This window comes from Rhinolophus ferrumequinum, chromosome 2 (genome assembly GCF_004115265.2).
Source record: "Rhinolophus ferrumequinum isolate MPI-CBG mRhiFer1 chromosome 2, mRhiFer1_v1.p, whole genome shotgun sequence".
In the NCBI taxonomy this organism is placed as follows: domain Eukaryota; kingdom Metazoa; phylum Chordata; class Mammalia; order Chiroptera; family Rhinolophidae; genus Rhinolophus; species Rhinolophus ferrumequinum.
Genome location: NC_046285.1, coordinates 107,952,411 through 107,966,899, shown reverse-complemented (window position 1 = coordinate 107,966,899; position 14,489 = coordinate 107,952,411). Strand labels below are relative to the sequence as shown.

Genomic DNA, 14,489 nt, shown 5'->3' with positions numbered 1-14,489 from the left:
AGGACCCCTGAGGCAGGACCCGGGGACAGGCCTGAACGGAGTGCAGCTTGCCTGCCCTCTGCTGGGCAGCCCCACAGCTGCACCTACTTGGGACCATGCCAGAGGAAAGCACTGCTGTGGGCAGGCCAGTCAGAGGCACAGAGGGACACTCAAGTAGGGGAAATGGAGCCACTGCGGTGGCATAGCCCAAGGCCCAGAGCTCTCCCTGTGGGCATGGGGTCTCAGCTCAGTAAAGAGACAGTGAGGGCAGCGTACGTGCTCCGGGCATCCCTCCAGCAAGGTCCCTCCCTGCCGCCTCCCTGGCCACTCTCCACCGCCACTTCCCCAACCTGTCCCATCACAGAGCCGGCAGACACACTTCCATGTGCCCCTTGGTGGCTGGAGGCCTCCAAGCCATGCGTGCAGGCTGCACCTCCAGCCATACTGACAGCGCTCCCTCCCGCCCCACTGCTCCCACCTCCCTAAGCAGGCCTGCCCTCCTCTAGGTGAGCCTCACCCTGCCCACCTCTCTGGGCTCAGAGTCTAGGCACCTGCCATGTCCAGCCCAGGCCACAGGACCAAGTACTAATCCTCCCCACGCCCCCGTGCTTGTATGGGAACAGATTGGTTTTCTGCGACTTGTCAGAATAAAGAAGTAAAGGACTAGAACTAGAATGGGCCGGGTGGTGACCTGTGCAGGGAGGGAGAATCCGCCACACGCCCCCAAGTCCCCACCCCGAGAGGACACAGCTGCTTCGTGGGGGTAGGGGGTAAGGAGAACAGGACATGAACATGAGCCCAGGGGCCCTGACCTTCCAGGCAAAGCTGAGCTCTGGGGGTGGTGGAGGGGTGCGGTCATCTGCAGGGGGAGCTGGGCGGGTGGGGGTGGGGGTGTCTGCCAAGGGACTTGGAGTGTGCTGGGGGCTCCAGCACTGCACCTCACAGGAAGCTTGGAGCCCCTGCCTAGAATCAGAAGGTGGGCCTGAGTGGGGCAGGAGGGAAAGGGGGCAGACTGGGCCCCTAGGCCAGGGCTCCAAAGGCTCCGTGCAAACTCCGGGGAGAGGCCAGCAGCAGAGCCCTCGTAGGCTCACACCGGCCCCCTCACACCTAGGGACGCGGGCAGGGTGTGAGCACACATCTGCATGGGGGAGGGGGCACATGGGGGACACACAGCGGACATGTGTCCACTCGGGCCAAGGGTCCACGAGCAGGCCAGGCTGCCCCCCAAGTCGGCTCAGCCCCCCTCCGATGCAGCCCTGCTGCTGGCAGGGCAGCAGTTCTATTTGTGATTCAGCCCGGGGTTAGGAGTGGGGGAGGACAGGCTAGTCCAGGCAGACAGGCGGTCCTGCCTTCACATCTTCACAGCCAGCAGGTCACTGAGCGGTGGCCAGAGTCATCCCAGAGTCATCGCTTGCTGCTTTCCATATGACCTGCACCTGCCTGGGGCCTGGGGACCGTGAGGCCCCTTGTCGCCTTGTGGAACCCAGGCACTGGCCAATCAGGAGGCAGGGCGGAGGAAGAGGTGCTGGCGGGGAGAGGCTGGGGCAGACCCTGCTCCAGGAACTCAGGGGTGTCTGGCCACCTCGGGGCGCCCTCAGGGCCTCCAGGAGACCAGGGAGGCCTTGGCGGAGCACAGCTCAGAACCCAGGGCCCACACAGGCTCCTGGTCGTTGCACGGAGATGAGGCGCTGGGGCTTTTGTGCTCCTGTAGCTGCCAGGCAGGATCCACTGGGCTCTGGGCCAGGGTCCTGACGTGGGAGCGTCAGAAGGCCCTGGAGGGCGGGGACAACGGGCCAGCAGGTCTGCAATGGGGCCCAATGACGCTGGTGCTGGCCCCGGCCGCCCCGAGGTAGGTGCACAGCCTCAGCACCTGTCCTTGCAGGTGGGTCATGGAATGGGAAGCTACGACAATGTCCCACAGGGACCCATCCAGTGGCGCCAGAGGGGGCCCTGATGTCCCTCCCATTCCCAGGTGGGGCCTCACTGCTCTGAGCTCAGCCAAGGGAGGGGCTGGACGCTGCAGTGAGATCCGGGCCCCCCTCCCCCACCGCACCGGCCGTCAGTGACAGGGAACAAAGTGAGCCAGCCCTCACTGACATGGGAGTGCCACTGGCCAGCACGGCTCAAGGAGCCCAGGAGGACTCCCAGGCAGGCCAGGTAGCACACCTACCTGGCCAGCAGACGGCACGCTCACCTGACGCACGAGGAATTAACGGTCCTGGGAAGTTAAAGAGACACTCAGAAGCCAGCAGCAACAAAGCACAGCACCCGGGCTCTGACACAAGCCCCATGACTGCCAACTAATACTCTGTCCCCTCAGGGACACTGGCTGCAGCACAGATGGCTTCTCCTTCCTGGGTGGAGGGCAGCATGCCCACCTGGCCCACCGCACAGCCTGTCCCATGTCCAGAGGCAACTCAGCCCCACAACCAGCAGGGGAGGCAGGAAGGAGAGAGAGGCCTGGGATGACGGGCGGCCGGAGGGACGGGAAGAGCCACCGTGGGAAACTGTCAGAAGACAGCATTTGTCAGCTCTCTGCAGGAATAACAACCTCAACAATCTGAAAAAAGTCCTAGAGGACTTTTGCAGGAAAGGACAAAGAGCTAACCTCTATGACACGTAAAGCGCTCGTTCAAGGTTGATGAAGGCGATCGGAACTGCCCCAAACAAACAGTACGAGACTCGCTGGACTTGCAGACAAATGTTGGATCATGCTGGTCACCAAAGCAACTTCCTGAGCAGTGAGAACTCCCAGGAATCCATCCCGGGAGGCGCGGAAAGGCTGGCGCCAGCACCTGCCCCCACTGGTCCCCACGTGCCCACCTGCCCAGGGTGTGTGCCCTGGAAGCCTCCAAGCGTACTCTTTGCTAAGATGCAAGAGGCCAAGTTCTCACCACCCCGTTTCTGCCACGTGATGTGTACCACATGCACTAATAAACTGCTTTTCTCTTGCTGATCAGTTTTTTGTGGGTCTGAATTGCAGGGTGCTAGCCAAGAGCCTCAGAGGGTGGGGGGAACAGTTTGCTCCTTGCAGTTTCAATGCACAGAAATGGCAAGGAGATTCAGATCCACCTCCCCAGTGACATAACAAAGATCCACAGCAAGGAAGTAAACAACACAACCCCACAGAAGACGCTTGATGTAAGTGGTGCCTGTGAAACAATCACATCTTACAACGCTAAGAGCTGTTTACAAATTAGAGATGGAAACCTGGAAAAATGGTGCTAAAAGCCTGGGTGCTGCTTAATTTTCCAACAACAAAATAATTAAGAAATAATTATTTAATAAATTATTAAATTATTTAATTTAATAATTAAATAATTATTAAATTATTTAATAAATATATTAAATTATTAAATTATAATAAATTATAATTACTAATAAAATAATTAAGTGTTTACATCAATTCACTAGAGAATCCTGGGAACAAAGGCTGACTATTAAAGCAGTAACCCAAAAAAGACAGCTGCTTACTACTTGAAAGGTGAAAATGTACAGTGGGATTAAACCAATGGAATCACGTGCAGGTAAAATAGTATTCCAAAGAGACTGGCACAAACAGCCCTGCCCGGGGGCCTGAGCACTCCCAACAGGGTGGCAAGGCCCACTTTTAAATGCCAGCTCACACGCGGGCAGTATCAAGGCTTCTCTTGGGACAGCGGAGCTCGTGCACCCTCCCAGGCCTGGGGCTCACTCCATGTCCAGGGCGCTCAGCTGGGAAGCTCCCACCAAGAACTGGGCTGGGTCAGAGAAACCTGTTGAAGAACCAAAATGCAACCGGCAAAATCTGGGGCGGGGAGGGGGGAGAGTGCAGTCGGCAAATGCCTCCCCACATCACAAACACAGGAAGAAGTGGGTTGGGAGCAGCTGCACCGCTGTGAGGGGCCTTGTTCTGCATGGGCCTCTGTTCGCACCCCAACTTTTACAAAGAAACTTTGAGGCAATCGTGAGGAGGTGAGCACACTGTGTGTTAATTTGATGATAAATTACTGTTGATTTGTTTAGGTGTGACAGTGGCACATAGATATGCTTCTTTTTAAGAGCCTTTAGAAATATACAGGGGTACCTTGATTTTCGAATGTAATTCATTCCGGAAGAACATTCGAGTTCTGAAACGTTCGAAAACCGAGGCACAGTTTCACCATAGAAAGTAAAGCAGAATGGATTAATCCATTCCAGAACTTTAAAATCAACCCCTAAAACTGCAAATTTAGCATGAATTTTACTATCTAACGATACCAAAGATCCATAAAATTTATGGCGTTCGTAAACCGAAATGTTCAATAGAGATGTTTGAAAACCGAGGTACCACTATATACTAAAGAATCCATGAATTAGGGGCCGGCCCGGTGGCTCAGGCGGTTGGAACTCCGTGCTCCTAATGCCAAAGGCTGCCGGTTCCCACATGGGCCAGTGCCAGATGGCTCAGTTGGTTGGAGCGCATCTTCTCAACCACAAGGTTGCCAGTTCGACTCCTGCAAGGGATGGTGGGCTGCGCCCCCTGCAACTAACAACAGCAACTGGACCTGGAGCTGAGCTGCACCCTCCACAATTAAGATTGAAGGGACAACAACTTGACTTGGAAAAGTCCTAGAAGTTCACACTGTTCCCCAATAAAGTCCTGTTCCCCTTCCCCAATAAAATCTTTAAAAAAAGAATCCATAAGTTAGACCTTGAGAGTATTGTGCTAAGTGAAATAAGTCAGACAGACAAAGACAAATACCATCTGATCTCACTTATATGCGAAATCTAAACAAACTAAACAACAACAAAAAATATAAACAGACTCATAGATACAGAGAACAAACTAATGGTAACTAGATGGGAGGGAATTGGGGGGCAGGGTGAAAAAGGTAAAGGGATTAAATAGTACGTACACACTGGTAGTTACAACATAGTCATGGGGATGTAAAGTAACACACAAGGAATATAGTCAATAATATAGTAATAACTGTGTACAGTGCCAGGTGGGTACTAGACCAGTCAGAGGGATCGCTTTAAATTATGTAAGTGTCTAGGGTGGCCGGATGGCTCAGTTGGTTAGAGTCTAAGCTCTGAATAACAGAGTTGCCAGTTCGATCCCCACATGGGCCAGCGAGCTGCGCCCTCTACACTAAGATTGTGAACAATGGCTCTCCCTGGAGCTGGGCTGCCGTGAGCAGCCGGAGCTGCCGTGAGCTGCTGTGAGCAGCCAACTGAAGACTGACTGCCTCAGCCGGGGGAACACAAGGCCCATAACACCAGCATGGGCCAGGGAGCTGTGTCCTACACAACCAGACTGAGAAACAACGGCTTGAACCAGAGTGGGGAGGGGGGAGGCGGAAGAAGGAGGGAAAAATGTACATAAGTGTCTAATCACTGGGCTGTACATCTAAAATTAACATAAGATACTACTGAATATCAGCTATAGCCGAAAGAAATAAAGGGAAAGGAAAAGAATTCATGACTGAAACACCGTTTGCATCAAAATAATGCAGTATGTGTGGTGTGTGGGGGGGGTTGGGTGTGTGTGTGGGTGTGCGTGCGTGTGTGTGTGTGTGTGTTTGTGCTGAAGGTGAGTGATGGGCACAGGAGATTTCTTTATACTATTCTTCCTATCTCAGTAAAACTTTAAGTTTTTCCATTGCTAAAAACCTCTTAAAAATGTACAGGTTAACTGAAATGCTCTGGGCTGAGCGTACAAGCAAGCGGAAGCCAGCCTGGCACCAGCACTGCAAACACCGAGCCGTGAGGTGGGCCTCGCTCACTCACCTCTCCTGATGGAAGGGACACGCCACGTGTCCAGGTCCAGCTTCTGCACCAAGGTACTGGGGTCTATCTCGGTCCTGGCAAAGAGGTCAGTGTTCACCAAAGCCCACTCCTGAAAAGGAAAGAAAGCAGACCACATAAACCTCGCTCTGTGGCTTCCTCAGAGCTGTCACGGCAGGGAGACACCTCAGCAAGGGACTGGCCTGGCCTGGCCTGTCCACAGGGGAGGACCCAGGGAAAGTCCCTGGGCTCCCCAGAAGGGAGCCTGGGGCCACTCGGGGCTCAGATCCCAGAGCTGCCGGCTCAGGACCTAAGGACCACCTGAGGCCTGATTCAGGATTTCCTCCCAAACGTCGCCTCTTCTTCCTCTTTCTGAGGCACTCTCCCCCCTTCTGCCACCCTGGCAGTGTATTCCCCACCACACTCATCCCCATGTCAACGTTTAGAAACACTCCTCATGGGCCGGCCCAGTGGCTCAGGCGGTTGGAGCTCCATGCTCCTGACTCCGAAGGCTGCCGGTTTGATTCCCACATGGGCCAGTGGGCTCTCAACCACAAGGTTGCCAGTTCGATTCCTCGAGTCCCACAAGGGATGGTGGGCAGCGTTCCCTGCAACTAAGACTGAACACAGCACCTTGAGCTGAGCTGCCTCCCAGATGGCTCAGTTGGTTGGAGTGCATCCTCTCAACCACAAGGTTGCCGGTTTCACTCCCGCAAGGGATGGTGGGCTGCTCCCCCTGCAACTAACAACGGCAACTGGACCTGGAGCTGAGCTGCGCCCTCCACAACTAAGACTGAAAGGACAACTTGACTTGGAAAAAACAGTCCTGGAAGTACACACTGTTCCCCAATAAAGTCCTGATCCCCTTCCCCCGACACACACACAAAAAAACACGCCTCGTCACTCTGCCCATCACACCGTGCTCGTTGCAGGGCCAAGCTCCAGGACGCAGCCTCCACCCCCAGGGGAGTCACACACCCACAGACAACACTGGGGTGACTCAGAAACAAGCCCGAGCACCAAGAAGGTGCCAGGCTCAGTGTGTGCACTCAGTGTGTGCACCGGGGCCCAACAGAGAAGACCCGCCTGGCTCCTGGGACTTCCAAGGCGGTCAGTAATCAACCCCAGAAAACTCACCGGGGGCGGGGGACAGGGCATCTCAGCTGAGACCTCCCGGCGGGGTGCCCCGGGTCACACATGTCTGTCACCTAGACCTGTCTGCAGTGCTACTCCCTAGCGGATTATGACACATTTTGGCGCTCAGTATAAAAGGTGCTGACGTCACACGGAATGTGTTTCACAGACTACATCATTACGGGACTAGAAATCGGAAATCTGTTTAAGTATCTGCTCCGTGTTGAAGTTCACTACACTTTTCTTCCAGAATGTCTATCTAAATAATGCTTTTCCCGCCAAACCGGCCTCGCCTTGGTAAGGTTTCCTTGTCCTCTCTCCTATTCGGTTCCCGCATGCCCTCCACAGCTCAGGCATCCGTATTGTACCAGCCAGTCATTCTCTTTCCTGACTTCACGGTGTCTGACTCTGGTGCTTACTGTCTGCGGACGCTCACTCACGGTGAGTTGTTTCATTATGATCTTAGCTGCAGTCTGCAGTCCAGCAGGATTTTATCTGTTGCGGGAATTCCGCCTGACCTGGCCAGCAGAGGGAACAAAAGCTGGGGCTGGGGGGGAGGGGGGCACCCATGCAGAGAAGCGCAGCGTGAGGGGTGTGGCAGACCATCGCCCCAACCACCTGTGAACTGGAGAAAATCGTGTCATCAAGAACAGCAACGGTCTGTGGCATGAGCCATGACCTGTCCCCCGCCCACCCCTCTTGTTACAGAAAGCACCCCAGGAGCTTTATTCTCCCAGCTCCCTGTCCACAGCTGTGGTTTCCCGGCAGGTGGGGTGGGGGAGGGGCCGACTGCCAGCAAGTCCCAACCCCACCAAGCTGCACAGACTCTATTCCAAGGTGACGCCAGAGAGCCAGGGCCCCCTGCCCCTGCCCCAACCACCCCCACTTGTTGGGCAGAAGCTCTACTCCAGGCAGGTCGGTCAACAATGCTGGGTCCTGACAGACCTTAGCTCTGAGGGGGCAGCTAGTCACAAGCCAAGGAGACCAGGGCCACCACCCCAGCTCCACTTGTAGACAGAGGTGACCAGGGAGACGCAGTTGTCCCTGCCCCTTCTCTAGTGTGGATGCAGAGGTCCCGCCCAGGAGAGGGACAGGCTCTGAGGGAGGGCTGATTTCATCAGGACAGAATGGAAGCCCCTGCCTGAGGGTGTGGGAACACCGGGATTCTGCGCAGACAGCGGGGCTCCCAGCACCACGTACCAGCAGCAGCCAGCTACCCTGCACAGGACCGGGATCAGTCAACCCCAAGGGGTAGGCTGCACCCCCTCAGGAACCACCACCACTGGACGGGCACCCTGGAAAGCATGCCCCCAGCAAACGCAACGCAGGGCGAGAGGCCCTGGCACGGGGCTTATGCACAAGCTCCGGGCAAGCGCTGGCTGAGGGACCAGTCACCTACTCGGGCCCAGGAGCACCTCCAGGACCGTCCATGGCAGTCTGGTGGCCGAGAGGCTCTGAGCAATCAAGGGGAATCTCACGCTGCCAGTCCCTGATGACGGTGGGTCAAAAATGGAAACCCCTGAAGGTGATGGCAGCCTCGGGCTTCACACGTATCCAGAGGAAAAGGGCCAAAACCTATGGCCAAAGGGGCTTATGAACAACCTGACCAATAAGTGGCTTGTACTGATCCAGGAAGCCAGGGAAAAAGATAAAAACAAGCAAAAAAAGGATGCCTGGATACGAGCAAGGAGGGCAGTGGCCGCACGCTGGCGGGCGAGTCCAATAGGCTTCACGCAGTCAGTTCAGAGCCAGGCAAACACCACCAACCCCCGGGGTGCTACAGTGCACTGCCCACGATGTCCACTTCCCACGATGGCAAGGTGACACGTGCAGAGAAACAGGGAGGCGTGACATCAGCAGTAGCAGCAGCTTCTGAGGGGCCCACATGTCGGACTTACCTAAGACTTCAAAGCAGCCATTGTAAATGTAGCTGCAGAACTAAGAGAGACCATGTCTACTGAACGACAGGAAGGGACAGTAGCATCTCATCAAAGAGAGACTATCAGGAAACAGAGAGACACCGTTAAAACATAAAAAATTTCTGTGGCCAAAAAGTACAGTGATCAAAATGAATAATTTCACTGGAGAGGTTCAAAACTTGATTTGAGCTGGCAGAGGAAATCAGGGAATTTAAACAAAGATCGACAGAGATGATGCCATCTGAAGAAAAGAAAAGAGGAACAGAACATGACAGAAAAATAAACAGAAATAAGTTTACAGAACAGCCTTGCAGATGTAAAAATTAACAAAGGAAAACCTCACAGAAATGGAGTGGCCAGGCCAGAGGTGAGCTCATACGTGGTACCACATGACATCAATTACAGGAGAAACGGTCCATTACAGCCCACAGAAGACTCTTCCACAGGAAAGCATCACCGACGACAGCCGCAAAGTAACAGACAGCCACTGTACCCCCTTCAAAAACATACCACCCCAGCCTCTCGGCCAGTGAGCAAATGTCACCTCCTGCAACTCTCCCTTTTCTTCAATGGCCTTTCCTTCAGAACAACCCCTCTAACTCCCTTCTTTTTCTCCATAAAATAAAGTCCTCTCCTTTGCTGGACTTGCCTGAAGCTTTTGCTATGGCTTGCATGTTCCAAATTACAATTATTTGCTGTTCCTGATAAACCCCTTTTTGCCAGTAAAATAATGGCTTTATTTTTAAGGTCAACACGGAAAAATGAATGGCACCATAGAGTGCCATTAAGCACACCAACATACGTAACGGAAGTACCAGAAGGAGGGAGAGAGGGAGGAAGAGAGAAAGAGACAGAGAACGGTGAGAAAACATATTTGTACTGGCTTAGAATTACCCCTGGTCGTTCACAGAATGTGAAAGATTTCACAAGACTCAGAAAAGTGGGAGAGCAAGGAAAGGCCGGGCAGAGAGAATGCCCGTGGCAGTGCCTAAAGAAGACGGGTAGTCAGGAGAGAAACACTGGCAGGGGGGTTGCCAGGGGCAGAGTCTCAGAGTAGACAGTGGCCCCTAACTTTAGGTTAGCTTTTTCTTATATAGGAAAGGGTAGGCAAATTTCCTTACAGGATGTGAGGTCTAAACTCAGGACATTTGACGCATATACTGAGGTCATCTAATTGACATATGTTGGTTATATAACTAGTGTGGTTTTTTTTTTTAACTTTTATTTATTTTAAGTGTGTTCTTCCAGGACCCATCAGATCCAAGTCAAGTAGTTGTTTCAATCTAGTTGTGGATCCTCACAGTGGCCCATATGGGGATCGAACCAGCAACCTTGTTAAGAGCACCGCGCTCTAACCAGCTGAGCTAACCGGCCACCCCTATAACTAGGTTCTTTCTGCCCATGTTCTCATCCAGAATGTATGCGGAAAAACCCACGGAGGGGCGGGGGCAAGCCATAATGTTTATTTTATTCTAATTGTGTTATAATGAGGCTGAGGATAGGCTTCAGCACTCCGCACAGGCATCGAAAACTAGGTATTTCTGGTTGGAGTTTTATCTCCTTTTTCTAAGGATGTTTCGACAGAAAAATTTATCTCTAGGGGCTGAGTCTGGGCGGTCCCTGAGGCGGGGATGCAGGCCCGGGCGGTTCCCCTGGGGCTCACTGTTACTGACTCTTTCTCTGCCTCATCAATATTCATAGAAGTAATGGCTGAAAACTTGCCAAATCTGATGGAAAACACTAACCTACACATCCAAGAAACTCAGTGAACGCCAAGTAGGACCAAAAAGCTCCAAACAGAATAAACACAAAGAGATCTGCATCGAGACACATCATAGTCGTCAAATGCTTCAAGGCAAAGAGAAAACCTTGAAAGCAGTAAAAGAAAATGACTCCACACTCCAGGGAACCCCAATAAGATTAATAGCTGACTCCTCCTCAGAAACAATGGGGATGAGGAGGAGTGGGATGACATGCAAAGTTGAAAGACTGAAGCCAACCAGGAATCTTAAATCCAGAAAACGATCTTTCAAAAATGAAGGTAAGGGGCCGGCCCGGTGGCTCAGGCGGTTGGGGCTCCGTGCTCCTAACTCCGAAGGCTGCCGGTTTGATTCCCACATGGGCCAGTGGGCTCTCAACCACAAGGTTGCCAGTTGGATTCCTCAAGTCTCTCAAGGGATGGTGGGCTGCGCCCCCTGCAACTAACAATGGCAACTGGACCTGGAGCTGAGCTGCACCCTCCACAACTAAGACTGAAAGGACGACAACTTGACTTGGATTTAAAAAAATAAAATAAAAAAGTCCTGGATGAAGGTAAAATATGGGGCGACCCGGTGGCTCAGGTGGTTGGAGCGCCGTGCTCCTAAGGCCGAAGGCCGCCAGTTCAATTCCCACATGGGCCAGTGAGCTGCGCCCTCTACAGCTAAGACTGTGAACAACGGCTCTCCCTGGAGCTGGGTGGCCATGAGCCACCATGAGTAACCAGCAGCCATTGTGAATGGCCAGCAGCTGGCGAGAGCTGCTGTGAGCAGCCAACCTGCGACCGACGGCCTCAGCCAGGGGAGCGCAAGGCTCATAACACCAGCACGGGCCAGGGAGCTGTGTCCTACACAACTAGACTGAGAAACAACGGCTTGAACCGGAGTGGGGGGGAGGGAGGTGGAAGAAATGGGGGGGGGGATTTAAAAAAACAAAAATGAAGGTAAAATAATTACAGTCCCAGATAGACCAAAACTGAGAATGCGTTGTCAACAGATCTGCCTTCTAAAAAATACTAGGAAGTTTTTTTAGACTGAACGCAAATAATACCAGAGTAATTCAAATCCACAAATACGTAATAACAGGGAGCTGCGCCCTACACAACTAGACTGAGAAACAACAGCTTGAACCGGGGGGAACAGAAGAAGGGTGGGGGAAGAAGAATAATTATAACATCACATGTTGGGCTGTGACGTATCGGCACAGCCCACATACAGCACAGCCCACATACAGCACAAGGGATGACAGGGAACGGAGCTCTACAGACTCTATCTTTCACTGGAATTCAGACCAAATACTGACGTGTAGCTTAAGCATTACATCAATTCTGAAGGATATCCACTCACAAAGATTCTCTCCACGACCAAACCCTGCTCAGGCCCCTCTGTGCTTTTCAACTAAACCTTGGCTTTTCACAGCACCAAAAGCACACGCGTAAGAAAACAAGATAAACTGGACCTCATCAAAATGAAAACCTTTGCTTCCAAGGACGGTATCAAGAAAGTAAAAAGACAACCCACAGAATTCAAAACTGTATTTGCAAACCATATATACCTGATATGGGCTGACCATCCGGGATACATGAAGAACTGTTAAAACTCAACAAAAAGACAAACAATTTTTAAAAGGGCAAAGGACCTGAACAGACATTTCTCTAAAGAAGACCTCCAAAGAACCAACAAGCTCGTGAAAGGGACTCAATATCATTAGCACTTAGGGAAATGCAAACCAAAACAATGAAATACCACCTGACACCCACTAGGATGGCTGAATCAGAAAGACAGACCATAACAGGCGCTGGTGAGGCCGTGAAGGAACTGGAATCCTCACATGCTGCGGACGGCAACGTAAAATGGTGCAGCCACCGTGGGAAACAGGCCGGCAATTCCTCCGAAAGGTAAACATAGTGTTCCGTACCGGCCAGCAAGTCCACTCCACCCACAGGCCACAGAAAAATGTGTACACGAGTGTTCACAGCAGCATTATTCACAACAGCCGAAAATCAGAATGAAACCAACCATCCACCAGCTCATGAATGGATACACAAATTGCGGTGTGGTATGGTATACCCACACAATGGGATGTTTTTCAGCCATAAAAAGAATGAAGACAACAAAGAAACGAATGCTACAAAAATAATGCTACAAGGCGGAACCACAAAAACATGCTGAGTGAAAGAACACAGACAGAAAAGGCCACACACTGAGTTATTCCATTTACATGTGATGTCTAGAACAGGCAAATCCACTGAAACAGAAAGTAAATCCGTGGTTTCTTGAATGACTGATAGGTACGGGGTTATTTTCTGGGGTGACAGAAATGTTCTGAAATTTGTAGTGATGGTCACACAACTCTGCGAATATACTGTTAATAAAACACCCAGTCAATTCTACACTTTGAATGGGTGAATTTTATGGCGTGTTACTTGTACCTCAATCACTTTGATAAAAGCCAGAACACTGGAGCCAGACCCTGGGTTCAAACATGAGCTCCTCCATCAGCAGCTGAGGGTCCTTGGTAATTTATTTAAACTCAGCTCTTTCACCTGCATGAGGGTTAGGGCTCTGGGAAGCTGTCAAGTGCCTGGCGCGCCCCAAGTGCTCAGTCAACACGGCTGTTGTCATGAGCACCCCACACCAGGAGGCCTGGTCCCCGGAGGCCAGCGACGTCTTGTCTGGTGCCCCTGTCCTTGCCCCTTGGTTACACGCACCGCTGAATGCTTCCACCACTAAATGCTTCCAGGGCAGCTCAAGGGTCAGGCCCTGGATACACAAGGAGGTCTATCCATACCGCACAAGACTATTCTGCCATAAAAACGAACGACACACTCATATTGGCATAGATATAACGCGGATGAACGTCGAGGAGCCATGCGAAGTCCAAGAAGCCGAACACAAAGACGACACCCTCCAGGCCCCCCCACCATGTGAAACGTCCGGAACAGACACACAAAGCAGACCAGCGGCTGCTTAGCGGGGCCGGGTGGGATGGGGCCGGGTGGCTGCCACGTGGCAGAGGGTCTCTTTTCAGTTCGCTCTTCCCTTTTCGTCAAACCTGGGAATCCCGTTCCTTTCCTGGGAGCTCACCTAAGACTTAAAAGGAATTTCTGCCATATTCATATTTCTGCCATGAATAGACGTCGTGGCGGGAGGTGTCAGGCTTCCTCGCGCCCAGCGAGAGGCGCGGTGCAAGCCAACCCCTCCGCGGCCGTCGCCACGTGAGCTGAGCCCGGGGCACCACCCCTCGCTGGCTGAGACGGCCGGCAGACGGTGCAAAACCACGGTCGCGGGTGGGGAGCGGGTTCGCCCCGCCGCGGGCCGCCCACAGCAGGGGCCGGGAGCCCACCAGGACCCCGGAGGCGGCACCAGGCGGCGTCGCACCCCGCCTCCACCCCCGCCCCCGTGCCAGGTACATTCACCCCAGCCGCCCAGGACCGCCCGCGAACCCTCATTTACCTTTCCCCCGACCCCGCCGGCCGAGGTCTGCGGAGGGGCCGCCTCCTGGAGCGGAGGCGCGGGGAGGGGCGCGGCAGCCCCCGCTGGCCTCACGGCAGCCTGGTGCACACGGGTTCGCAGCCCCCTCACTTTCCCCATCTCCGGGGTCGCGATCCACCGCCGGCCGGAAGCAGCGGGGCCCACGAGTCGGGCCTGCCGGATGCCGGTCCAGCGCTCTCGGGGCCGGGTGGACACTGGAGCCCAGGTAGCCGGGTTCCGGGCTCCTCCCGCGAAGGCTGCGCAGGCGCTCGGAGCGGCGGGCCCAGGGGCGGAGCCGCAGGCCAGTGCGGCAGCAGCGGGGCGGGGCTGTGCTCCCGGTCCCGCCCCGGGACACGTCCCAGGTGTGGGCTAATTGCTGGAATCAAGGCGGCCTCCTTGTGCTTGGGAGACGATGAACGTGGCCCCGGATGGGACCAGCGTGTTGAAAACACACGATTGTGTTCGCCCACGACACTGG

The 14,489-nt window shown here is 53.5% G+C and overlaps 1 protein-coding gene across 3 annotated transcripts in view; it reads right to left on the bottom strand.

Moving 5' to 3' along the window:
* The window catches only part of SLX9 (SLX9 ribosome biogenesis factor), a 36,541-nt gene extending 22,280 nt beyond the window's left edge, over positions 1 to 14,261 (bottom strand). Inside the window, exons 1-2 of one of the 3 annotated variants that reach the window (XM_033090979.1) lie at positions 13,994 to 14,261; positions 5,731 to 5,839 (exon numbers count right to left, since the gene is read on the bottom strand). In XM_033090979.1, the coding sequence (XP_032946870.1) occupies positions 5,731 to 5,839; positions 13,994 to 14,131 (247 nt within the window). In that variant the 5' untranslated portion in view covers positions 14,132 to 14,261. The remainder of the gene's footprint in view (positions 1 to 5,730; positions 5,840 to 13,993) is intronic. The other 2 variants (XM_033090997.1, XM_033090987.1) reach the window with 2 other exon arrangements.
* Positions 14,262 to 14,489: the final 228 nt, after the last annotated feature.